Consider the following 25737-nt stretch of genomic DNA (forward strand, 5'->3'; position numbering starts at 1 on the left):
CCTGAGATGGTGCTCTTATAACAGAGATAAACATGTGGACTCTTTTGGCTTTATTACAAAGACATTGAAAATTGTGCTATTCCAGAAGGATTGCATGAAGATGACTTTTGAATGCATCCTCAGTCTTAGATGTAGGTGAGGCCTTGCTAATTGTTGTTTGTTGATGCTTGTACCCTCATAAAATATTTTTTCAAGTAAAGACTTTGTTCATTTAACAGGAAAGGTGAAATAAAAGTATAGCAGTTGAACTATTACTGATAAATAAAATCATGGAATACTATAAAAAATATCCAAAATTATCCTCTCCAAACATAGCATTTAGTATTTCCATATATTTATTAATGAAGTGTAGCTAGCACTTTAAAGCCCTGAAATTGAAAGCTAGTGGTCAGAGGCATAGATAGTTGATATTTACATGCATGCATATTGTATTAGATACTTTTCTCATTGCTGTGATAAAATATTTTGCAAAGGCAATATAAAAAGGCAGAGCTCATTGTGACTTATAGTTGAAGGTAGCTGGATATTATAGAAGGGAATGCATGGCAAGTGGACTATGAGGCAGCTGGTTGTACTGTGACTGAAGTCAGGAAGCAGAGAAGGGATGTCTATGCTCCACTCATGGTCTCTTTTTTATTGGTACAGACTCCACCCATCAAATGGTGCTACCTGGAGTTAGGGTAGTTTTCCAGCCTCAATACACTCAATGTAGAAACTTCCTCAAAGATGCCTGAGGCTTGTCTCCTAGGTGAGTCTAGATCTTGTAATGTTGAAAGTTAATATTTACCATCACACATATGAATAATGGTTAAACATTGTTGTTAACATTACTGGATCGAAGGAGCCTAAAAAGTGGGTGAAGCACACTTCTGTGAGTATCTGTGAAGATATGTCCAAGAAGCCTGGTGTCTGGGCAAGTGAACTGAGTGCTAACTTTCTGCCCTGAATGCAGACAGCACCATCCAGCATGCTGTGAGACCAGACGGAACGGAGGAAAAGAAGAGGAAGGCAGCCCCACACACTCACTTCTTGAACAGGTGTGTTTTCTTGCTGTTGCCACTGTGTTCATCAGACTCTGGGTTTTTCACTCCTGGGAGATAGGATTGAATGAATACTTGAAGGTACCCAGGCCTTCAGTCTTGTATCATTGCAACCTGCTCACTGCCCTCTCAGTACCTCTTTTTAAAATATAATGTTTTAATTAATTCTCATATTACATATAAATTGACTTGACTACATATAAAGGGACTTGATGAGTTCATTTAGTACTGCTCGTATGTATGTGGATGCCCACAGCCTGGTAGCAGGTCCATGAAGGTATTGTGACTCTGAGTTCATAAAAATGTACAGCGGCAACTGATATCCACAGAACACATTTGCTTACCTGATTGCTGAGAACCTCCTCTGCAGGGGATGCTTGATAAGTGTTCACACAAGAAGGATATTTGTTACTTTTCTTGTTTAGGTGATAAAACATCCAGTAACAGCAACTTAAGAGAAGACCATGTTGAGGGAATATATTCTGTTATGACAAGGATGGCATGGTGTTCTTGGTAGCAGGAGCTGTCAGCATGACAGCTTAATGGATCATGATGAAGAGGGGAATGGAAGCAGGGCTAACCTACAATCCTCAGAGTTTGTACCTAGGCCTCTAGCTAGGCTCTACATCCCAAATGTTTTACAACAGTAGTACCAGCTGGGGACCAAGTATGCAAACACACAAGACTGTAGGGGAGAAGGAGGAAGGACATTTTAGATCCAAACCGTCCAGATGATGTGGAGGACAGTATGTAGGACTGGTCAGCCCTGACACCAGGGGCTCATGCTCCTCTTGACCGGGTGCTGGACCCTGGAAACAAAACCCTGCAAAGACAATGAAATGGCACTTTTGAAGACAGCTGTGAAGACTGATCTCTCTCTTGCTTGCATCCCTCTCTCTCTTCTTGCCTTCCTCTTGGTTGAGAAGAGGGTTACCTGCCTGAGAATAATGGTCAATCACTGGCCAGTTGCCAGCAAGGGACTGAAGTATTCAAATTTGGAAACTAATTCTTGCAACAACCAAATAAGTGAGCCTCAGAATTGATCCTTCTCTGGGAGATAGATCTTGGAAATGGATCCTTGCCCAGAGATCCTTCATCTGAGGTCCTGATTGACACTTATGTGTTCCTGAAGCAGAAGGACCCAGCCAAGCCAACACCAGGTTACTGATTTAAGCCACTCAATTCTAGGTGATAATTATTAATAGTTATACAGAAGCAAGCACCTCACACAAAAATATCATCTTTATCTATGTCCACTTTGGAAGACTTACACGTTTCTCCTCATCCAACTCCCCATCACTGCTCTTCCCATCTCTTCCCATCTCTTGGTCAGCTAGGGCCCACAAATAAATGCAAGTGTACCTTTCCTAGGAAACTTCATCTTTTTCTATTTTTTAAAATGTCACTTACAGGAGTAGATAAAATCCTTGCTATCTTTTTAGGGGTCCTTCAAATCTCTAGTGTTGTCTTCAATTTTGTCTTGAAAATTTTTACCTGGAATTTCTTCACCATGAGCTTAACAAGTCCAAAATATTTATTTACTTCTATGTTCTACATGCTGTTACCTTCAGTTCTAGGCCTTTAAACTAAATTGTTTAAAAATTTTCCTGTCATTGATAAATAGTACCATCATCTCCCTAGTCCTTAGAACAGAACTTTTAAGAGTAATGCTACACAGGAGGCTGTGCTCTGTTCTCTCAAAGCAGGGCTGTATTCTTTCTCATCTTGTCTGTCCCCCAGAGACTCATTTCAAAGCCACACCCGTAATGACACCTTCCATAATTTTCTCCAATTGCCAAGAACAATTCCTTCTCATGAGCTTCCAAAGACTCTTCTGAGCATTAGTTTGCTTTTGTTACAGTGCTGTGTTCTGCATTACATTTTCTAAAGTTTGTTCTGAGGAATACCAATCTGTTAGAAGCATTGTTAGGTAATGAACTCAAAGAATTCTGCCCCCTGTCTTTTATTTTATTTTATTTTTATTTTACAATACAATTCAGTTCTACATATCAGCCACGGATTCCTTTGTTCTCCCCCCCTCCCGCCCCCCTCACCTTCCCCCAAGCCTACCCCCTATTCCCACCTCCTCCAGGGAAAAGCCTCCCCCGAGGACTGAGATCAACCTGGTAGACTCAGTCCAGGCAGGTCCAGTCCCCTCCTCCCAGTCCGAGCCAAGCGACCCTGTTTAAGCCCCAGGTTTCAAACAGCCAACTTATGCAATGAGCACAGGACCCGGTCCCACTGCCTGGATGCCTCCCAAACAGATCAAGCCAATCGACTTCCTCACCCATTCAGAGGGCCTGATCCAGTTGGGGGCCCTTCAGCCATTGGTTCATAGTTCATGTGTTTCCATTCGTTTGGCTATTTGTCCCTGTGCTTTATCCAACCTTGGTCTCAACAATTCTCACTCATATAAACCCTCCTCATTCTTGCAAATTGGACTCCTGGAGCTCCACCTGGGGCCTAGCCGTGGATCTCTGCATCCAGTTCCCTCAGTCATTGGATGGGGTTTCTAGCACGACAATTAGGGTGTCTTGGACTGCCCTGGTTTAGATGAACATCTGGAGGACTCCAAAAGGATCTCTAGTAGAGATCCTTAACTTACCCTGTTTTACCATTTTCACATGTTATCTGCTGTTATGTTGCAGAATGCTTTTGCTCTGTATAATACCTACTTTCTGTGCCTTATATGTGTGTTGAGCATGGTAGTTTTTTAGTGATTATTGGAAGTGCTGAATGTTCAAGTGCACATCAAATAACATCTTATTGATATTTCCTTTTAGGCAGCTCTGCCAAACTTCATCTGGACCATCATGAACTAAAGAAAATAAACTATTGAACTGCTCCCTGAAAAGGTTGATCAAGAAATTGGAATTTCTGGAGGCCATGATCAGTGGGAAAAGTGAAGGTAATGAATAAACTACACCATAGAATTTAAAATGGAACAATTACCAACATTGGGAGATATTATCTCTGGCTCATGGAAAACCAAAATAAGAATGATCAGAAACTCAGTATTCAAACTAAATATGACATCATTGATTATTCTAAATAAAGCTCTCATGAATCAGGTCATTCAGAGACACACTCTACATCTTATGACAACTTCAATAATGCGACTGTTTTTTTGTTATTTGGCTATTGCAGTGCATGTAGGCACCATATGCTAAGAATTTAAGTCTCCAGATGCATCAGTCAAGATGCTGGTCATCTGCTTTGTAACACAGCAAAGGGAGCTGTTCTCCACTGGGGTCTGATTAATAGATGCAGTGGCCTCTTTGCTCTGTTTATTGTTTTCTGTGGTGATCAGGAGCACAGTGTGCAGAAAGTGGGAAGTACAGTCATCTGTTTAGTGTCATGAAAAACATTTCATTTTGAAACAGTAATAACCAAGCAGCTCTAAGTGGCTTGATTCCAAACACTCAACACAGATGAATAGTGCAACTGACTGCATTATGTGGCATGTCATACAAGAACATCTGAGCAAACAAAACCACATTGTGCATGCACTTTTGTTCTATGACCATGGGATGGACAGACTGTTGTCCACATAAAAGGACATGCGGCACTTGACCATTCTTTCATTATATTATCTTTATAAGCTATGTGTAAACAACAACAAAGAAAAAAATAAACAAACAACTGCTACCAGAATGACCTTTTATCTCTATTGGCCTCCAGCTTAAATTCTGTAACACAAAAATGATTAATTAATCAGTAAACACAATAGTTGACCACCTGTGACTAATTCTATAGAAATAAAAAACAAAACAAAACCAAACAAACAAAAAACAAAACAGAAAGCAATTTGCACAGATTGTAAAAGGTCATTTCCTTACACCCGAACAAGTCTTTCATCCTAAAGCTCTTGCTATGAGGTTTAAGTCTTATGCAAAAAAAGGGATGATTTGTTGTGCATTTCTAAGTGTCCTCCTGAAGCTTGGTCACCAGTTGGACCTTCTAGGAGAGGATAGAACCTTTAAGAGTGAGCCCTTAGTGGAAGAAAGTTAGGTCATGGAGGGATACAGGGACTCCCAGCCCCTTCTATCTCTCAGTCACTAAGGAAAATACTTATCCTAAGGATGGTTGATTGATTGGCAAATGTTTCCTCCCCTTTGGCTTACATGAAAGAAATGGATTAAATTCAAATTCAAAGTGTAAAACATACTAAGATTTATTTAATATTTGAATCTGACTTAGCACTGAAATGGATATAGTAAAGCACTTAGAATTTGACATTGAAAATTCTTAATTCATAAGCAAATGTAAAATTTCATCCTTGGAATTTGTGCTTTGGCTTACAAATTCTAGTATAGTAAAACCAGAGAGATATGACAACTTATATGATTCAGGATGTCTTCTTGTGTTTCTAAATATAAATTTACAGTGGTGTATCAGCTTAGGAACTTAATCACACTCATAGGTTTTTGAAAAGCCCTCCCAGTTTTAGAAAATTCTTGCTAGACTTTTATGTTGTAGATAACTCTTAGGTATACAAAATAATTGAGGGAGGTTCAGTGGGTAAAGGCATTTGTTGTCAAGCCCAATCTCTGGGATCCACATAGTAGAAGGAGAGAACAGACTCTTAACTGTCTCTTGGCCTTCATGCTTTCCATGGCATGCATGTGTATGTATGTACACACACACACACACACACACACACACACACACACACACACACACAAAATATAGAGGATCATTTTATGTTTTACCCCAGAAAATATGGAGAATTCTATATCCCTACCCTGACTTCTTCAGTTGCTTGTATGGTAGAATCTTGAGTTAATGGTGCATGTATGATCATTGATAAGCCAGTGTTGATACATATCATTAACTAGAGTCCGTAATTTACATTACACTTGGCTCTTTTCATTGTTTGGTTCTACAGAGAAATGCAAGCTGCAAATCCCCAGTTACAGATAGTTTCACTTCCTTTAAGAAAATCTTCTAGACAAAACCAATATAGCTTTCCTGGCTCCCATCCAGCAATCACTGATCACAAAAACTGTCTGTGTTACTTTATCTTTCCCAGAACACGATACAGCTGGAACCAGACTGAATGGTGCCTTCTTCACATAGCTCTTTTGCTAAACACTAGTCCCTCCATGACTTTTCATTTGCATTTGCAGAACCGGCCCCTTCACATGCTCCAGAAGATCATAGATGGGGTGGAAGGTGGGGTGGGCCAACTCATAGCCCTGATTGTGGGCCTGAGAAGTTTTAGGATTGGTCAGCCTCTCCGCTTTCATTTCCCTCATGGTAACCGTAAGGATGAGCATTGCCCTGGCTCCTTTACCCTATGCAGTGATGAGATAGTGGTGGGACCAGCTCTCCTGCTTTCATACCCCCAGGGTCAAACACCCCCATGCTCAACCACACCTACACCACCAGGGCTAACTCTACTATGTTGCCCAGGTGAGGTGGGGAGCTCTCCTGGGGTGCTTCAGCTATTGAGAGGCAGGACAGCTCTCCCACTTTCATGCCCTCAGGGCCAGCTCACCCACATCTCTGAGAAAGGGTCAGCTCTACTGTGCTGCCCAGGCAAGGTATAGGACCTGCTCTCACAAGTGCGGCAGCTACTGAAGGACTGGGCCAGTTCTTCCTACTGTTACAGCCAGTGAAGGGCTGATCCAACTCCGTGCAGCCTTATCTGCTTTGCCATAGGTGGTAAGAGGAGCCAGGAACATCAACACAGCCCATGGCTGCAGCAGGGTCCCAGACCCAGACATGGGTCTTAGCAGAAGCCCAGGCCCGGACATCACCATGGCCTTGGGTGGCAAGCAGGCCACCTACCTCAGCCAGCTTCTCACCACCTTCACCTCTTCAGATGTGCCTCTCTCCATAGGATGTGAACCATTCTGTCTCTCTCTTCTCCATACTCTATTATATATTTGCTCACCATAATAGTGTCTGATCACCCAGCACTGCAACGTGCCAGGCGGGTCATGTTTTTTCCTCTCCGCCCAGGGTAAGCTGCCCCAGGCAGGCAGGCACGTGGGTCTCTTTCTTGTGCTCAGTCTTAACAGTGCTGAGCAGGATCATGTTTTCTCCTCACTGCCTGGGGCAGGCAGTCAACAGTTTTATTATTTCTATCCCTGTAAACCTGTGGCAGAATGTTTAGGATCCAAGCTATCTTTGTAACTCAGTCATGTGAGCTTGAGAAATATGTGGCACTCCTTATGAGCAAAGTGCTCTGTAAATGCCGGGTAGGTTAGTTGACTGAAGGTACTCTCCATTTTTATCATATTCTTGCTGATGTTTTTCGGGAGAGGGTGGTTATCTGTTCTTTAAAAGGAGGGAGCTTGGTTCTGGAGAGAGGACTCAGCTGTTAGGAGCACTTGCTGCTTTTCCAGAGGACCCAGAGTCCGTTCCTAGCTCCTACATAGTAGTTCTTAATTGTCTGTAACTCCAGGAAATCTGACCTCATTTTCAGGCCTTTCTTGGCATCCACAGGCTGCACATGTATAGGCTGGCGAACACTCATGCACATATGCAAATAAATCATTAAAAATTGAGCTTAGAGAGGATTTGAAGCCTCCAGCTATAAGAGTCAATCTTTCTCTTTGTAGTTAGCCGATGTTTTTTGTCATATATTTTTATACTCTGTTGTCAAATACATACATCTGAGATGGTTACATCTTTTTGGATAACTGATCCTTTCATCATCAGGGATCAAAAAACCTGCTCTATCTGAAATCGGTATAGTTATTTCAGTTTTCTTTTATTATTGTTACACAGTTATCATTTTCTATCCCTTTGCTGTATCACTTTACATAAATTAAATTATCTGGGCCGGGCGGGTGGTGGCGCACGCCTTTAATCCCAGCACTCGGGAGGCAGAGCCAGGCGGATCTCTGTGAGTTCGAGGCCAGTCTGGGCTACCAAGTGAGTTCCAGCAGAGGCGCAAAGCTACACAGAGAAACCCTGTCTCGAAAAACCAAAAAAAAAAAAAAAAAAATTATCTGTGCCTTTATACTTAAATGTGATTTATATATTTTACTTGGTATATTCAACCTATTTTAATTTTAAATTATTATTGCTATAGTTATATTAGTATCTATCATGTTTATACCTGTTCTCCATTTATTTTTTTGGTTATTTCTTTTTTCTTTTTCTTTTGTCCACTTTTTCTTTATACTTCTATTTTATGTCCTTTCCTAGCATATGCTAATTACAGCTTAAATGTTTTGTAATGGTTGCACTGGAATTTAGAATGTGTTTAAATATATATACAACTATGTAAATCTATTTTCAATCACATGTACTCAATCACATGTTCAATCATCAGTATAAGTGTCTTATCACACTGTTTCTAGTTCTTCTATCCTTTACAAAATTTGTCATTAATTTTACACGTGTAGAAGCTATAGTCATATTCAATATTGTTAGCATTGTGTTGCGCCATTACATATTCATTTAATTTAAAAAAGCAAAAGAAAGATATTGTTTTACTTTTTCTTCATCTTCACTAATGTGCTTCCTTTCTTAGTGTAGCCCTAAATTTCTGACAATTTTTCATTCTAATTGAAAAATTCCTTCAATATTTCTTGTAAAATAAATTTATTGTCAACAAATTCTTTCAGCATTGTTTATCTAAAAAAACTCTTTATTCATCCTTCTCCTTTCACTGTTAAATGTACTGGGTACAGAAATCTAGACATTGGGTTTGCCTTTCAACATACTACCTTCTTTCTTGAGTAGTTTCTGAACAGAAATCCATTGTGCCTTCTCTGTAGGAAAGGTATTTTTGTCTCTTATTTTTTCTCCTGTTCTTTTTTTTTTCTGTTTGAATATTATAGCCTGACATGTACAGGTTTATCTTTGTTTTCTTTGAGATAGCACTTCTCTAGGTAGCCTTGGCTGTCCTGGAACTCACTATGTAGACCATGTTTGGCACTGAACTCACAGATATTGGTCCTTTGCTTCCCCTGTGCTGGAATTAAAGGCACCACCATGCCTGCCCCCTTTTTTGCACAGTTTTTAATATTTACTCTGGCTGAAATCCTCTAAGTTTCCAGAGTCTGTAGAAAATTCTCATCTGTTACTTGCTTGAAACATTTTGTCCTTTTGACATTACCATCATCCATAACTTCTACCTTTTGTGGTAAAATGTATGTGGATTTTGTTACATTTCTAAAATTCTTTCTTTTTGCATCTACATTTTGGAGGAATCAGAAAGAATAATGAAGACACAGGTCCCTAATGAGTCTAAAATCTGGTATTGCAAATAATATTAACATTTGAGTCTTGAGAATAATCCTGTGGCTTGATGCTTTGCTCTCTAGACCCACTGAGGCAAGGGGTACCTTGCTTCCTGTCCGTTCCTATGGTTTGCATGCCTCATTTTCCCCAATTTTGAAAGGTCTCACTGTGTATTTCTAGGTGGCCTGGAAATCACTATATTGATCAAGCTGACCTCAAACTTGTGGTAATCCTCCTGCCTTAGCTACTAGAATATTGGTATTACATAGGTGTACACCATTCCTGGCTAGCTGGGGCCACTTCTGTGGTAGCTAGCTCTATGCTTGAGTTGTGCCTTGTATCCCAAAGGCTGAAATCACACACTGGTAGTTCTACTGATCTTGGGTTTAGCTAGATTGTGCATTTGCCTAATGCTTTCTCTCAGATGGCTGCATGCTTGCTGGATCATATATTTTTGGTCTGTGATGGGGACTTAGGCAACATTGCGATTTTTACAATGTAGTTTTCTGTGCACTTAGACAGCAGAATATGTCCTGATTTCTGCTCAGGTCAGTGGTCAGTCTTCTTGTTAGATGCAATTGTTATCTTGTTAAATTCTTTATAGAACAAGTGTTCTCATTCCTTTCAATATGGCTATGCCTTCAGTTTTCTGAATCTTTAAGTTCTGTTACCTTTTTGATCAACAATTCCATCTTTGGGTCATTTCTTTCATCCACAGTTTTACCGTATGTGTGCAAGAACTAAATTGTTCCTTAAACATTTGAATTGCTAGATTTTCCTAAGCTCACAAGTTCTACTACCACAAGCACCAGGACATGCCCACATTCTTTACCACTTAATGACAAGGAGCACTTAAAAAAAATCCAGTTTCCAATAATATGTTCTTCATTTCTTGTTTTTACTATTCTACCAGCATTCTGTTTCTGATACGTATGGATTCTCCAAGACTGAAACTCTGTCTCCAGCTTTCCACTTTTATTTCTGAGCCCTCATAGAATTCATGGCACTTTAGGTCCAAAAATTCTTCCTGCCTTACTGTTACCCAGTCCCCAAGTCACTTCTAGAAATTTTAGGTATTTGTTACAGCAGCAGCCCACATCTTGGTACTAATTTCCTGTTTTAGTTTCTTTGGGCTGCTGTAACAAAATATCATAAACTAAGTGGCTCATAAGAGAAACCGATTTCTCATGATCTTGTAGGTTTTGAAGTTCAAGACCAAGGGATCAGCAATATTGAACTTTAGTAAAGTCCTGCTTCCTGGACAAATATCTTGTCACTACTACACATTACTGCTCTGGGATGTCTTTCTGCATCCTATGAATATATGTTGCTCTCATTGATTGATAAATAAAGCTATTTGACCAATGGCGAGGCAGAATAAGGTTAGGCAGGACATTCAAACTGAAGACAGAGATGAAGAGGCTAGAGTCAGGGCACATGCTGTGAGTTGCCCAAGAAGCAAGATGTGAAAGAACCAGGAAGTTACAGGCCATGTGGCTATACATAGATGAATAGAAATGGGTTAATTTAAATGTAAGAGCTAGCTAGTAATTAGCTTGAGCCATCAGCCAAGCATTTATAATTAATATAAGCCCATGAGTGATTATTTAAAAGTAGCTGCAGGATGGGGCAGGACAAAGAAAAGCCTCAGGTTACATATGGCACGCACCATCTGGTGTGGATCCACATTTAAGACCTGAGAAAACTTAAAAAAAATACTGAACACTTAGAAATGGAGCAGCACTGTACTTCCTAGTCTCACAGTCTCATGCCAGCAGCAGTACAGAGATGAGTCTCCCAACAGCTGCCTGCAAGATGGATCCAGCCACCAACTGCCATGCGCTAAGCTACATGGCAGGCTCCCACAGGCCCTCACATGAGCCATGGTACAGAGAGACTTCTGCCAGCCACTGCCTGTGGGCTTAAGCTGCAAGGACAAGCTCTGCCAACACATTGCATGGAGGGTTTGAAATTTTGCTCACGCAGACAAAAAAGGATTACAGATACACAATAAAGGCAGATTCAGACAGAAAATACTCTAAACAGGCTAAAGTGTGTTTCAAATATACATAGGCTTGGGAGAGAAAAGAGAAGGTATAGACAGTCATAAAAAAGAAATAAATAGTTTTAAAATAATAAAGTCCCCAAAAGGGAGTAAAGTCATAAAAATACATAAGGATGAAAAATACACAGAGAGAGTCTGGACACTGTATGTTACTGTGTTTTCTTCGAATTGTTTGACAGCTGAGGAAGGAGCAACAGCTGCTAAGAAATTTTTGATTATAAATGTTGCTGGATTAATCCAATTTATATATTTTAAAAATGCCTTGACTTCAAAATTTAAGTCAAAATATATGTTACTTTGGAAAAGAGGTTCTGCTTTTGTTTCCACAGGAAACAAGAGGCTGTGGATTCATTCCAGGTTAGTATGGATCAGGTATGATCAAAGGAGATCTCCTGAACCTTGACAGGTGATATCATCAGCAAAGATTATAGTTAATTTTCCAGGACTTGGTCATTATCTCAATTTTTCTCTCTGGGACCCTAACAATGCTTCACCCACAGACAGTAGGAAGCAGTTTAGAGAACATGACATTCACATTCCCAAGAGGGTTGTGGGAGACTTTTGATCATTTGGTGGGTTATGGATGTTTGTTCTCATTTAGGGGAATATAGTATATTGATAAAAATTTAAATTTATTTTTGCTACATGTATATATATATATATATATGTAACTATATATATATATATATATTTCTGCTATTGTTTAAGGTATTGTATCTATGCAGCTCATTTTAAAATGTAAGGTAAAATCCTGGTTTTTGAAAGCTATTATGATAAACTATTTAGGGTAATCAAGAAACATAGGTTAGTAATTAGGCATCTATAACAATCAAATTTGTAGATATGTTAGACATGTTTTCTAGATCATACAGTGATATATTTTAGATAGATGGTTTTCAAACACTTTGAAGAACTACAGAATATGGCATTTAAAATATTTTGTTAGGGATTTTCATGACAATGAGACACATCTGCTCCTGGCAGCAACAATTTACTTCATAAAAGGATGATGGTCATCTAAGAAACTCCAGAGGTGTTTGATTTTATAATAGCAAGATTAGCTGTTTGGGAAAGAAATGGCTCTTGGCTTTGACTGCTGACAATGTGCTGTGCAGACTAGACACTAGACTAGCAGGACACACAGGAAAAAACTGTTGAACTATGTCAAAACAAGGCAGGATGCTCCTTTGAGATTCCTGCTTCACAGAAGAGTCTGTTAGACATTCTGTAGGACACAGGGGAAAGTGACTGATGAACTTTGCGAATACAGGTGGGACAATCCTTCAAATTTCCTGCTAAAGTCTGCCAGATACTCTAGGCCTGTAGGCTGAAGATGGATGCCCCAAGATTACAGAAGAACTTTGGGTGACTGTCTAGGCTGTCAGATGTCTCTGTCTTTTCTAGAGTTTTGGAAGTTGCTGGCAATGCACTTCCTGTTTACTGAGGGAATATTGCATCCTTCTAGGGTCTTTGATGAAGTTGAAGACTAGATAGTTATAATCATAGTTCTCCTTAGTTATGATAAAAGTTAAATTCGATATGAAACTTTAGATTCACAAACATAGGATAGATGATGGAATATTTTTTTTAATTCTGCCAAATACAAATAGACTGGATATTGTAACTGTAATTCTTGCTTGATAACTGTTTTGCTATATGTAATTTTACTATGTTAAAGTGAAAACCTCCTTTTTTGATTAGACAGAAATGGGGGGAATACTGTGGGATGTCTTTCTGTACACTGTGAAAATGTGTTGCTCTCATTGGTTGATAAATAAAGCTGTCTGGCCAATGACAAGGCAGAATAAGGTTAGGAGGTACATTCAAACTGAAGACAGAGATGAAGAAGGGCAGAGTCAGAGCAGACACTGGGAGCTACCCAAGAAGCAAGATATGAAAGAACCGGTAAGCCACAGGCCATGTGATGATACATAGATGAATAGAAATGGGTTAATTTAAATATAAGAGCTAGCTAGTAATAAGGTGATCCATCAGCCAAGCATTTATAATTAATATAAGCCTCTGAGTGATTATTTAAAAGTGACTGTGGACAGGGCAGGACAGAGAAAAGTCTATGGTTACACATTATAATATAAAAGGGAACCAGAACTTCTCTGCAGCCTTTAGATGATTATAAGGGCACTAGTCTTATTATGAGAGCTGTACTCTCATAACCCGGTGACCTCTGAAGGTCACATACCATCACATCAGGAGCTACATATTAATAAAGATTCTCTTCAGTTTAAAATAAGGTTATATCCTCATAAAGATACCAAATTAAAATACCATAAGTCAAAATGCATTTAATGTATTGAATTTACTGGCCATAATTGCTTGGCAACCAAATATACTGTAGAAAATGGATTGTTGAGAGCAGTGGCTTGCTTCTGTTGCTCAGCAAAATTGTAACAGGAATATAACCAAATCCAAAAATCAAAGTACAGTTTCTATTATATATTATAAAATTGAAAAATTAAGCCAAAGACTACAACACTATTTATATTTGATGATTGAAGGTTATATTAGTTACTCTTCCAATGCTGTGATGAAATACTATGTTGAAGGCAAGTAATAGAAGAAAGAGTATTTGTACCTATGGTTCCAGAGGGTGAGAGTCCATAATGACAGAGTGAAGTCATAGTAGCAGGAGCAGAAAGTTGAGGACTCACATATGAACTGAAAGCACCAAGCAGAGAGGGAAAACTAGAAGTGATGTGAGCTTTTAACTGTCAAGGCCCACCATGAGTAACATACATCCTTCAATAAGACCACACCTCCTAAGCCTCCCAAATAATGTCACCAACTAGGGACTGAATATTCAAATGCTAGAGACTATGGGGAACATTTATCATTCAAATCACTGCAAGAAGGACACAAACATTCAGACAACAGCTGGCCTAATAATCACTTATAATTGCATTAGATATATTATGATCTAAATTTTCCACTTAAAAGACAAATAACTGAACTTGTCATGGTGTCACATGCCCATACCTTCAGCAACTCTGGAAACTGTGATGGGATTGTTCATCACTTGAGCTCAAGAATTTGTAATCAGTATAGCTAACATAGCCAGAATCTTAACAACAGGTGAATATCATAACATTGGTACACTAGATCAAATTACTTTATAATGCTCACATGGAGCACATTTTCTATGTATTGATTTATTTACTGCAAAGTAGAGAAAATTCATTTAAAAACAACAATACTGATCAGAAAGAAATACACTATGTGAGAGCAGTGGCCACACAATTGAGAAAATACTCATGGGCACAGTGTGTGACTCTTTATTCACACAGAATTTGAAACTTCAGGTGATGCAAATTCCCATAGACTAAAACAGAATGGATGAAGGAAAGCATTATCTTGCTTGTTCTGTTGGGTATGCTCCTGGTAACCTGAGATCTTTCTCAGTATGTCAAGTGCTGATGCCATAAGAAATCACACCTGCTCTTTATCTGAGCCTTACCTGCTTTAGTGGTTGAAAGTTTATTAAAGTTTAGATTTTGAATCAATATTTTAATTTGTTGATCTCCCAGATTAAAGATGAGAATAGGGAAAATAATTGTAAAGAACTAAATAATCCTCAAAGGAAAAGGTGATATGCCTTAGCCAATTTACTCTCTGGAAAGAATCCAGGGTCTGGGAGACAGCAGAGGCCAAGCAGGCAACTCTGCTTCCTTGGCAACCCCAGGCTTGCAGGCAGGTACCTCTCGTTAGGAAAGACTCAGAGCTATTTAAAAATCAGAAGGATGCTGAGCAACTTGCAACATTTCATGTAAAACACATTAAGTCAAGGAGCATTACAGGCTTTCAGAAGCAGTTTGCCTTTGCTAAGTTCTTTCATGTGCTTTGAGAAAACATGGAGGTATCCCAAACAATCATGATGTGTCATAAGTGGTTTTCTAACATTTGAAGACTACAGTATCATAAAATGAGTCATTTGTGTTTTAAATTGCACTCATTTTTCCTTTTTGTTTACTAATGTGGTATGAATGTAATTTAAAACTTCAAATACTCTAGTTCATTTGGGGCATTGCAGACGAATTGCTAGACGGTCTTATGAATAAAAACCTGGAGCCAGATATTGGGGTAAAAAGCTGAGAGATCAGAAGAGCAGAAAGAAGCCAGCCACATTCTCACCACTTGGAGATCCTCAGCCAAAGAGACCTACTTCCTGTATACCCACGCCTGTATGCCTTTCTGTTGATATCTCATTTCCTCTCTCTGCCCTGCTACATCATTTCCTCTTCCTGCCCAGCTCTGTCACTTCCTGTCTGTCTGTATGGTTAACTAATGTTGGAATTTAAGTCATGTGCCACCATGCCTGGCTCTGTTCAAAGTGTCGCCTTGAACTCACAGAGATCCAGATGGATCCCTGCCTCCTGAGTGATGGAATTAAAGGTGTTAAAGGCATGTGCTACCATTGCCTGACTTCCATGTTTAATATAGTGGCTGGCTTTTTCCTCTGATCCTCAGATAAACTTTATTAGGGTGCACAATATTTTGGAGGACACAATATATCACCACAGGGCATATTTTTTTAGAACATGGAATGGGACAGATCTTCATATTTCCTTTTGCTCCTCTGGATCCAATTCTCCAATTTCATCCCCAGCTCTGCAGCAGAAAACATGTGGAAGACTCAATCCCATTTCTATCGGATTATGTTCCCCTCTTAACTTCTCAACCTCTCATTGCATTATCCTAGGCCCCAACTCCAATAGGCACTCCACGGGAACCCACAGGCCACTCCTACCAGGGAAACAGGTAGGCTAACTGCAAATCTTCACCTCTCCCTGCATTTCTCCAACTCTAGTCCTCTAGTCTCATCCCCAGCTGGGCAGCAGAACACACATGGCAACCTCCCTTTCCTCCGCTGTTCCCATCTCCAGTGGATCCTACAGATCTTCCCTCCTACTCCCTTCCCCAACTCATTGCTTTGTCCAAGACCCCAAACCCAGCAGTTACACCCTGAGAGCCCACAGAAGCAGATAAGCTACATACAGCTCTTCACCATTCCCTCCATTCTTTCAAGTCCAATCCCCCAGTCTCATCCCCAACTCTGTATCATCCCCAAAACTGCTGTGGTCTCTCCTCAATCTTGCCACCAAGAAGATTAAAGAAGCAGATTCTGGTAGAACACCTTGCTTTCCTCCATCTTATGAAGCCCTTCCATCCCAAGGCCCATCCCATCCCCATTTCTAAGTCTCAGGTCCTAATACCCAGAAACACATTTTACACAGAAACCCCAGTGCCCACAGCTATAAGGACTCCAGAAGATTTTCCTATCAGACAATGCACAGTCACCACACTCTTCTAAGAGCCTGAGAGGAAACAAAAACCAAGGAACAAAGCATCTATCCAATAAAGACAAGGCCAGATATCAGCACATAGAATTACAATCTTCCCATTCCAAGACATAGATAACACTGTGAAAACACAATCAATAGCAGCCAGGATAATATGTCTCCACTACAGCCCAGCAACTCAGCCACAGCAGGCTGAATATTCCAATATAGCTGAAGCATAAGACCTTAAAATCACCTGTAAGAAGATGGTAGAGGTCTTTAAAGAGGAGATGAATAAATCTCTTAAAGAAATCGATGAAAACACAAACAAACAGTGGAAGAAAATGAATAAACCATCCAAGTAGAAATGCAATCAATAAAGAAAACTCAAACAGGCAAATCTGGAAATGAAAAATTTAGGAACTCAAACAGGAACAACAGAAATAAGCCTCACCAGCAGAATACAAGGGATGGAAGAAAGAATCTTAGGCATTGAAGACACAATAGATGAAATGGGTAGATCAATAAAAAAGAATGTTCATTATAAGAAACTCATGACCCCAAACATCTGGGGAAATCTGGAAAGGAAATCTGGGACACTATGAAAAGACCAAATCAAAGAATAATAGGAATAAAGGAAGGAGAAAACACCCAGGTCAAAGGCACAGAAAATATTTTCAATAAAATCATAGAAGAAAATCTCCTTGGCATAAAGATTGAGATGCCTATCAAAGTACAAGAAGCTTATAGAACAACAAATAGACTGCACCAGAAAAGGAATTCTCCCTGACATATAATAATCAAAGCACTCAACATATAGAACAAAGAAAATATTATTAGCTCTAAGGGAAAAAGACAAAGTAACATATTAGAATTAAACTTGATTTCTCAATGAAGATTCTAGATGCAAAAAAGGCAAGGATGGATGTGCTGCAGACTCTAAGAGACCAAAAATCTCTCCCCAAACTACTCTATGCAGTATAGTAGTCACCATAGATGGAAAAAAAAGTCATTCCATGATAAAAATCAAATTTAAACAATGTCTATCTACAAATACAGTCCTACAGAAGGTGCTAGAAGAAAATTCCAATATAAAGATATTAATTATATCCAAGAAAACACAAACAAACGATCCCACACAAGCAAATTAAAAGAAGGGAAGCACACAACAACAATAAAATAACAATAAAATAAAATAACAGCAACCAACAATCATTAGCCAGTGCTACCTCATGGTCTCAATTCTTCAATAAAACAAAACAGACCAAGAAAATAGATGTAAAAACAGGATCTGTCATTCTACTGCATCCAAAAAACACACCTTAACATCAAAAAAATCAAAATAGCATCATGCATTCTATTTGACCATCACAGATTAAAGCGAAATATCAACATAAGAGAAAACAGAAAGGTTACAAACTCATGGAAATGGAACAACTCTCCACTCAAAGAAAAATGGATCAAGATAGAAATTAAGAAAAAATTAAGGCCTTTATAGGATTGAATGGAAATGAATACATAACATATGTAAACTTATAGGACACAATAAAGAATATTCTAAGAGGCAAGTACATAACACTAAGTGCCTCTGTAAAAAAAAAATTGGAGAGAAATCATACTAGCAATTTGACAGCACACCAGAGCTCTAGAACAAAAAGAAGAAATCATATCTAAGAAAAGTAGACAGCAAGAAATAATCAATCTGGGGACTGAAATAAGTTAAATAGAAACAAAGTAACAAAATAAAGAATCAATAAAACAAAAAGTTAGTTCTTTGGAAAAATCAATAAGATTGACAGGCCCTTATTTAAATTAGCTAAAAGAAATGAAGGGGGGACATAACAACAGACACTGGGGAACCTAGGGATCAGAGGAACACACTTTAGAACATGTATTCCATCAAATTGGAGACTCTAAAAGAAATGGATAATATTCTCGATACATACCACCTACCAAAGTTAAATCAATATCAGATAAGCAATTTAAATAGATTTATAACCCCTAGTGAAATAGAAGCAGACATTGGAAGTCTCCTAACCATAAAAAGCCAGGGGCTGTTGGTTTTAGCACAGAATTCTATGAGACTTCCAAAGAAGAATTAATGTCAATACTCCGAAGTATTCCACAAAAGAGAAACAGAGGGAAAATTGGCCAATTCATTTTACGAGACCACAGTTACCAATACCTAAATCACACAAAGATTCAACAAAGAAAGAGAATTACAAATCAATTCCCCTATGAACATTGATGCAAAAATACTCAATAAAATCATTACAGACTGTGTTAAGAACACATCAAAAAGATCATCTATCATGATTTAGTAGGCTTCATAGCAGAAATGCAGGGATGATTCAATATATGTAAATCCATAAATATAATCCACCATATAAACAAACTGAAAAACAAAACCACATAATCATTTCATTAGATGCAGAAAAGGCCTTTGACAAAATCCAGTAGCCTTTCATGATAAAAATTCTCAGGAGATTAAGGATACAAGGAACATACTTTATAATATTAGCTGTTAAGTCAATGGTCAATGATAACCAAGCTACAATATGCAGAACCACAGAGGATGGGTATAGAGGGAGGGACTAGAGTGAACAGACATATCTTGCCAGGAAAGAGAAATAAAATAGATAATTATGGATGGATAGTGGTGGTGGAACAGGAAGAGCAAGTAGAGAGGCTGGGGGATAGGAAGTTGTGAGAGGTAGAACAGTGAGAGGCAGCTAAAATTAAGGTGCATTTGAAAGGTTATATAGAAACCTAATACAGTAGAAACTTTATAAAATATATACACATATGAAGATGATCTAAATGAAATTGCCAAGTAATGGGGGAGACAGAGTCCAAATTGGCCATCTCTTGTTATAAAATGAAGCTTCTAGTACAAGGATTGGATTATATCCAGTTGAGTTTTTGGCCAAGGGGGTTCCATGGGAATCCCTAAACAACCCAGGCTGTTGCCAAGACTATGGATTACTCCCCACAAACTGACAGCAAGGCCCCATTGCTGAAGACAACACCTACATAACTCATTAAACATGGAGATATCAAGTAGGTGCCGACATAAAGCCTCCACTTCTACATTCTTCTGTCTTTGGCACAGAAAGGTACTCCAAATTCTAACAGAAGAGAAATGTAAACACCAAGCCAGCCACAAACACTTTGATCTACATGATGTAATGTTTGTAAGATATGCCAAGGCAATGGTGACACAAAGCTTGTGGGAATAACCAACCAATAACTGATTGCACTTAGGGACCACTCTACGAGATGGAATCCATAGCTGATATTGTTGGTTGACCAAGAACCAGAGACTAGATAGCCCAGAGACCTAGGGTAAAACCAAATAATATTTCTCTTTTTTTTTTTTTTTTTTTTTTTTTTTTTTTTTTTTTTTTTTTTTTTTTTTTTTGGTTTTTCGAGACAGGGTTTCTCTGTGTAGCTTTGCGCCTTTCCTGGAACTCACTTGGTAGTCCAGGCTGGCCTCGAACTCACAGAGATCCGCCTGGCTCTGCCTCCCGAGTGCTGGGATTAAAGGCGTGCGCCACCACCGCCCGGCAATATTTCTCTTTTAAAAAAATGTAGTGATAAAATGACTCCTAATGATGTTCTGCTATACTCACAGGTCACTGCTGTATTCAGCCATCAGCAAAGAAGCTTCCTCCTGCAGCAGATGGGAAAAAGTATAAAAACCCATAGCTAGACAGTATGAAGAGAGAGAGAGAGAGAGAGAGAGAGAGAGAGAGAGAGAGAGAGAGAGAGAGAGAGAGAGAAGAGAGAAGAGAGAGAGAACAAGAGAACACCTGGGTCTAAATTTGATGTCTCCTTCATTCAGGAAAACACCCAGAAGAAGAGGCTGAAAGTACAAGAGCCAGAGGGGATGATGGACACCAAGAAAACAAGGCCCTCTAAATCAACATGAACTCACAAAAACTGAAGCAGAATGCATAGGGCCTGCACAGGTCTGCACCAGGTCCTCAGCATATATATTTTGGCTGCCAATTTAGTGTTGTTATGATATTCCTAAATGTGTGAACGAGTAGGTCTCTGATTCTTGGCCCTTCTCTTGGGTTCCTTTCCTTCTATTGGTTTGTCCTGTCTAAATTTGATGGGAAAGTTTTTGTTTTTTCTTATATTTTATATTGTTATATATTTTAAATAATGAATGAAAACCTAGACATTAGAGTAAAGTGTAAATTTATACTTGCTGGGAGAACAAAAATTAGTTTTCTCCAATGGAGTGACACTGGGTATATCATCCTCTTCAGGGCAGGCCTCATGTTCAGGAGTAACTAACCAACATATAATGGTCTTCACAGCTATTTTGTGTGCTTTTATTTGGTTACAGATTTTTCTTTCTTTTTGGATGTTGTTTTATTTTGTTTTCTTGGGTTGGGGGATTGTTGTATTGGGTTTTTGTTTGTTTGTTTTGAGAAGGAACTTAAAGTTGGGTGGGTAGGGAGAGGAAGAAGATTCGGAAGACTTGGGGAAGGGGAAGAATATGATCAAAATACATTTAAATTTAAAATTTTAAAATAATAAAATATAAAAAACCTGATATGGGAATCTTTTCTCCAACTGTTCTTTAAAAATAGAATATTAACATTTGAACTTTGTTGTTCTTAGATTCAATTCCTGACAGGAGAGCTTTTCATGATTCCAACTGAACTGTGAGGAAGGCAACAAAGAAGCCTTTTGGGGACGCTGTTTTCTGTTAGATCTGAGGGTTTTCCTGGGAGTGGAGTGGACAGGGTGGCGGGTTGACAGAGACCTTTACTGTGGCTGTGTGCTGCCTGCACTTCAGCCTCCTGGGAGACACTGCCTCTGGGCAGACTCTGGGAGGCAGACCAGGCTGGCAGGCACCAAGGCTGCAGCATCCTCCAGCAGGCAGTGGCGTTCTACCCTGACCTTCCCAGGAAACACAGATCTTTTCTGGGACCAGCCAGGTAAGATAAAGATTGTGCTGGTAGTCCTATTATCTAGCAGAAACGTGCCTCTGTAGAATTCGGTGGGGTGACCTGAGTGTGTCCTGGTGCTCTAAAACAGGGCGTAGGGTAAATGTACATGTTCTTAGGAGTTAGAGGCTTCTGCGCGGTACTTTGATGTATTCAGTGGGCTGGAATCAGATTTCCACAGGTGGAGGCAAGAGCTTGGGAACCTGCAGCCACCTCCAACACTGGACCTCGCGTCTCCCTAAAGCCACACATCCAGGAATCTAACCTGTGTTTTTAATTCTGCTTAGCCTGGGACTCCCGGCGACAGTGGGCTGAGTAGCTTGCGGGGAACGCCCCTCCGGTGCACACACAGCCAGAGAAAGGTTCAGAGACTTTGGCAGTGCCCGGGTGCAGATCCCTGTCAACGCAGACTTACGGAGTCGGGTCTCGCAGGACTGCTGAGTGAAATTGGGGTGGCCGCCGGGTCTCCTGCAGTGGCCAAGATGTACAACTTGTCGCTCTCCGAGCCTGGCGGGGACAATGTGTCCTGCGGCGGCTTGACTCTGGGCTGTCCCAACGGGTCGAGCCCTGCGCCTCTGCCGCTGCCGCAGCCACTGGCGGTAGCAGTACCTGTCGTCTACGCGGTAATCTGCGCGGTGGGACTGGCGGGCAACTCAGCGGTGTTGTACGTGCTGCTGCGCGCGCCGCGAATGAAGACTGTCACCAACGTGTTCATCCTCAACCTGGCTATCGCCGACGAGCTCTTCACCCTCGTGCTGCCCATCAACATCGCCGACTTCCTGCTGAGGCGCTGGCCCTTCGGGGAGGTCATGTGCAAGCTCATCGTGGCCGTCGACCAGTACAACACATTCTCTAGCCTCTACTTCCTCACCGTAATGAGCGCGGACCGCTACCTGGTGGTGTTGGCCACAGCCGAGTCGCGCCGGGTGTCGGGGCGCACTTACGGTGCTGCGCGCGCTGTCAGCCTGGCGGTGTGGGCGCTAGTGACTCTGGTCGTGCTGCCCTTCGCGGTGTTCGCCCGGCTGGACGAGGAGCAGGGCCGACGCCAGTGCGTGCTGGTCTTCCCGCAGCCAGAAGCCTTCTGGTGGCGTGCCAGCCGCCTGTACACACTGGTCCTGGGCTTCGCCATCCCGGTCTCCACCATCTGCGCCCTCTATACCACCCTGCTGTGCCGGCTGCGTGCCATCCAGCTAGACAGCCATGCCAAAGCCCTGGACCGAGCCAAGAAGCGTGTGACCTTGTTGGTGGCGGCGATCCTGGCTGTGTGCCTCATCTGCTGGACGCCTTACCACCTGAGCACCATAGTGGCGCTCACCACCGACCTGCCGCAAACGCCGCTGGTCATTGGCATCTCTTACTTCATCACCAGCCTGAGCTATGCCAACAGCTGCCTCAATCCCTTCCTCTATGCCTTCTTGGATGACAGCTTCCGCAGGAGCCTTCGGCAGCTGGTGTCCTGCCGTGCCGCCTGATGCCCTCTGGACCCGAGGCAGCAATGCCATCGGGGTTCAGGGGAACCCCGGGAGTTCAGTTCCCAAGCAGCAGCCCCGACGTCCTGTCCTGAGGCCCCTTCCTGGCATGCAGAACCGCAGACTCTACTCAGAACTGTGTGATTCCGGATTTGCTCAGCCCCGAGGTGAGGTAGAGGATAGGTTGGTTGGGTAAGGACACAGCACTGCTTTCTCCTTACAGCTAAGTGCAGAGCTTGACCCTGAACTTAGGGTGAGTGACTTAAGCAGTGTTGTTGAAACGTGAGTCTAATTTTCCCGATGTCTTAGGCGCCCCCCTCCAGCGTCTCAGCGCTTGCTGTGTATTTTGCTTCTTTGCCTTCCACAACAGATGCCCGTGCTGTTGGTCACGCCGGTAAACAGCCTGTCCTGACCCTTCTTAGGTGCATTCTAACTGCCTGGTAACAGGGTTAAGGCCATGCCTCACTGGAGATGTTGGGGGTGGGCGTGGGGGTGGTGAAGGAGGCTGGAGCCTGGCTATGACTGACAAGAATAAAGATAATCACCTACCCAGTTTCCCCGACAACCTTTCTTCTTTCCAACCTCTGGTTTCACCCTAAAGACGATCACAGAGGCTGCAAGGGCCAAGAGTTCAGAGAAATCACCAGAGCCAGGTTCCAGCGCCCTCTTGAGGAGCCAGGTATCCAGCGAGTTTCTGAGAGCTGCTTCTGTAGTGGGGTGCACCAGTCAACAGCTCTTAACAACATATTGGTCCTTTGGGGTTTCTGTAAAGTACTCCAAAGCATCCCTCATGGACTTCACCGGTCTCATACGACTTGGACCATTGCAATTGTTTGTGTGCGCAGTTTTTGAGGAGAAAGAACTCTATAAATAATACATGTGTCTTAATCTCATAGGCTACTTAGAGGACTGTAAAAAATAAAAATGCAACTTGTTCCATCCTTGGTTCCACTTCCTGACTATTCTTCCAGGATCTCCCTTCAGTGACAGCCCCAAGTGGGACCCGCCTCACACCCCAAGCTTTTTCTTGGCTAGACCCTTGCGTACACTCTAACCACAGGGAAGTCCTAAGCTTTGTTCAATTCTCCGGGTTTGCCTCTGGAAGCCCTGGGAACATCTGTCTCTGATTTCCCATGGGGATCAGCTGGTACCTGCTTTTATATCTTTTATCTCTACCTGTGAAAGACAAAACTGGAGGAGGAGTCTGACCAGTCCTCTGCAGTTCACACCTCAGACACAAGGCCTGGGGTAACCAGACCCATCAGTCACTGCACTGTCTTACATGGTGTCTTTAGGATGAATGACAGGAAGGAATGATATGATTTTAAAGTTTGTTTCCTATAGGAAAGTTCTCTTTCATGCGTATTACGAGTGTTGCCAGCAGATTTTGTTTATCCAGTTTGGCATTTAAGCCAGTTTCTCAGTTATTCACATTCAAAATACCCTTCAAAAATATGCAGAAGGAGGGAGCCCAAGCTCCTCTCTGATTTTGGTGAATGAGAATTGGTTCTTTAGTTCTTAGGGTTGTGGGAAAATTAAGATAATTTTCAAGTATTAGTTGAGAAAGTGAATCTAAGGCTGTGTGTCTTGAGTGCAAATAACAGTAAATTGTTCAAAATAAAGCTTTCCAACAGTCATGCCTTTGAATGATGGCTATCCCGGACTCAGAATCAGCCTCTGCTGAGCCTTCAGAGGTGTCTGGAATGTGTTCAAATAGTCTTCAAATTTCTGAGTAGCATTCCACAGATATTTCTTTAAAACTTAATTCTTGTATGAGTGCTCTGTAATTTTTCAAAAATAGTGTTTTAAAACTTATCGACTTTTAGATTGTCCAGGATGATGGATAAATGACATAGTGGAAGTTTGACTGCAGATGCCAAGAACTGTCACTTTAATTGGAAATTCAGTCTTCATAAACGCAGCAACAACACAGATCAGAGGGAGGTCCACGAAGTTTTCTGTCTATTGTATCACCCCTACCTGAGATGGACCTGTGTATGTCCTGTAGTCTCTGGATGCTGCTGGGAAAACACAGGTATGAGTATTATTTTGTCCCTCACAGCCAGGTACAGACACTGAAAACCTAGTTTTCAGGAAGAGGACTCAGTATCAATGTCACTTTCTAAGTCCCTGGTAATCACTGTATCACCTCTAGGCCACCACTATTTTTGTGAGATTTGGGAGTCCAGACAGTATGTCTTATAACTACCTTCTATGTCTTAGGAAATACATAGAGGAAATAAGCAAACAAATCAGACAGGAATAAAATTTATAATTCCATGTTAATTCTTACAGTCTTTGTGTAAACTATGCTGTTTGGCTTTACCCTTCTAACATTTAAAAGTGTAAATTTGGTTTATTAAATTTAGTGTAATTGTAAAATGTGGGTTTTATGCTTTCTCAAGAAATGCAGAAATTTGCTAATCAACTGCAGATTTCAGTCTAGAATAAAAGCTGAAACATTCTGTGTGACGAGTGTATATTATGTTTCCAAAAAAAAAGAAAGCAAAACAAAAACCAACCAAGCAACACCCCCCCCCCCACACACACACACACACAAACCAGGAGTCTTAACCCACATAATGGGCTTGCATCCCATGAATAGGAAGTCAAAACTAGTATGGCCTTTTAGAAAGTGGAGAAAAATTACCTGCAGCAGGTAAGAAGAGCTTGAGAAATAATGAAAGACCATGTCTTCACTGG

General features: G+C 40.9%; 1 protein-coding gene across 2 annotated transcripts; it reads left to right on the plus strand.

Moving 5' to 3' along the window:
* Npbwr1 (neuropeptides B and W receptor 1) lies at positions 1-25499 on the plus strand. Of its 2 annotated transcripts, XM_052718024.1 has the most exons (5): positions 1-748; positions 953-1037; positions 3824-3948; positions 20446-21556; positions 21853-25499. In XM_052718024.1, the coding sequence occupies exon 5, from the start codon at positions 22048-22050 to the stop codon at positions 23035-23037; it is 990 nt and encodes a 329-aa protein (XP_052573984.1). In that variant the 5' UTR covers positions 1-748; positions 953-1037; positions 3824-3948; positions 20446-21556; positions 21853-22047; the 3' UTR covers positions 23038-25499. The 2 variants fall into 2 exon arrangements, with proteins under 2 accessions (XP_052573984.1, XP_052573985.1); XM_052718025.1 differs by having other exon boundaries at positions 20446-25499.
* Positions 25500-25737: the final 238 nt, after the last annotated feature.

This window comes from Peromyscus californicus, unplaced genomic scaffold, assembly GCF_007827085.1.
Source record: "Peromyscus californicus insignis strain IS unplaced genomic scaffold, ASM782708v3 Scaffold_5__1_contigs__length_169319896, whole genome shotgun sequence".
Classification (NCBI taxonomy): Eukaryota; Metazoa; Chordata; class Mammalia; order Rodentia; family Cricetidae; genus Peromyscus; species Peromyscus californicus.

Excerpts from the sequence above, each read along its gene's own strand:
- Npbwr1 (XM_052718025.1), top strand. The coding sequence starts at position 22,048 with ATGTACAACTTGTCGCTCTCCGAGCCTGGCGGGGACAATGTGTCCTGC.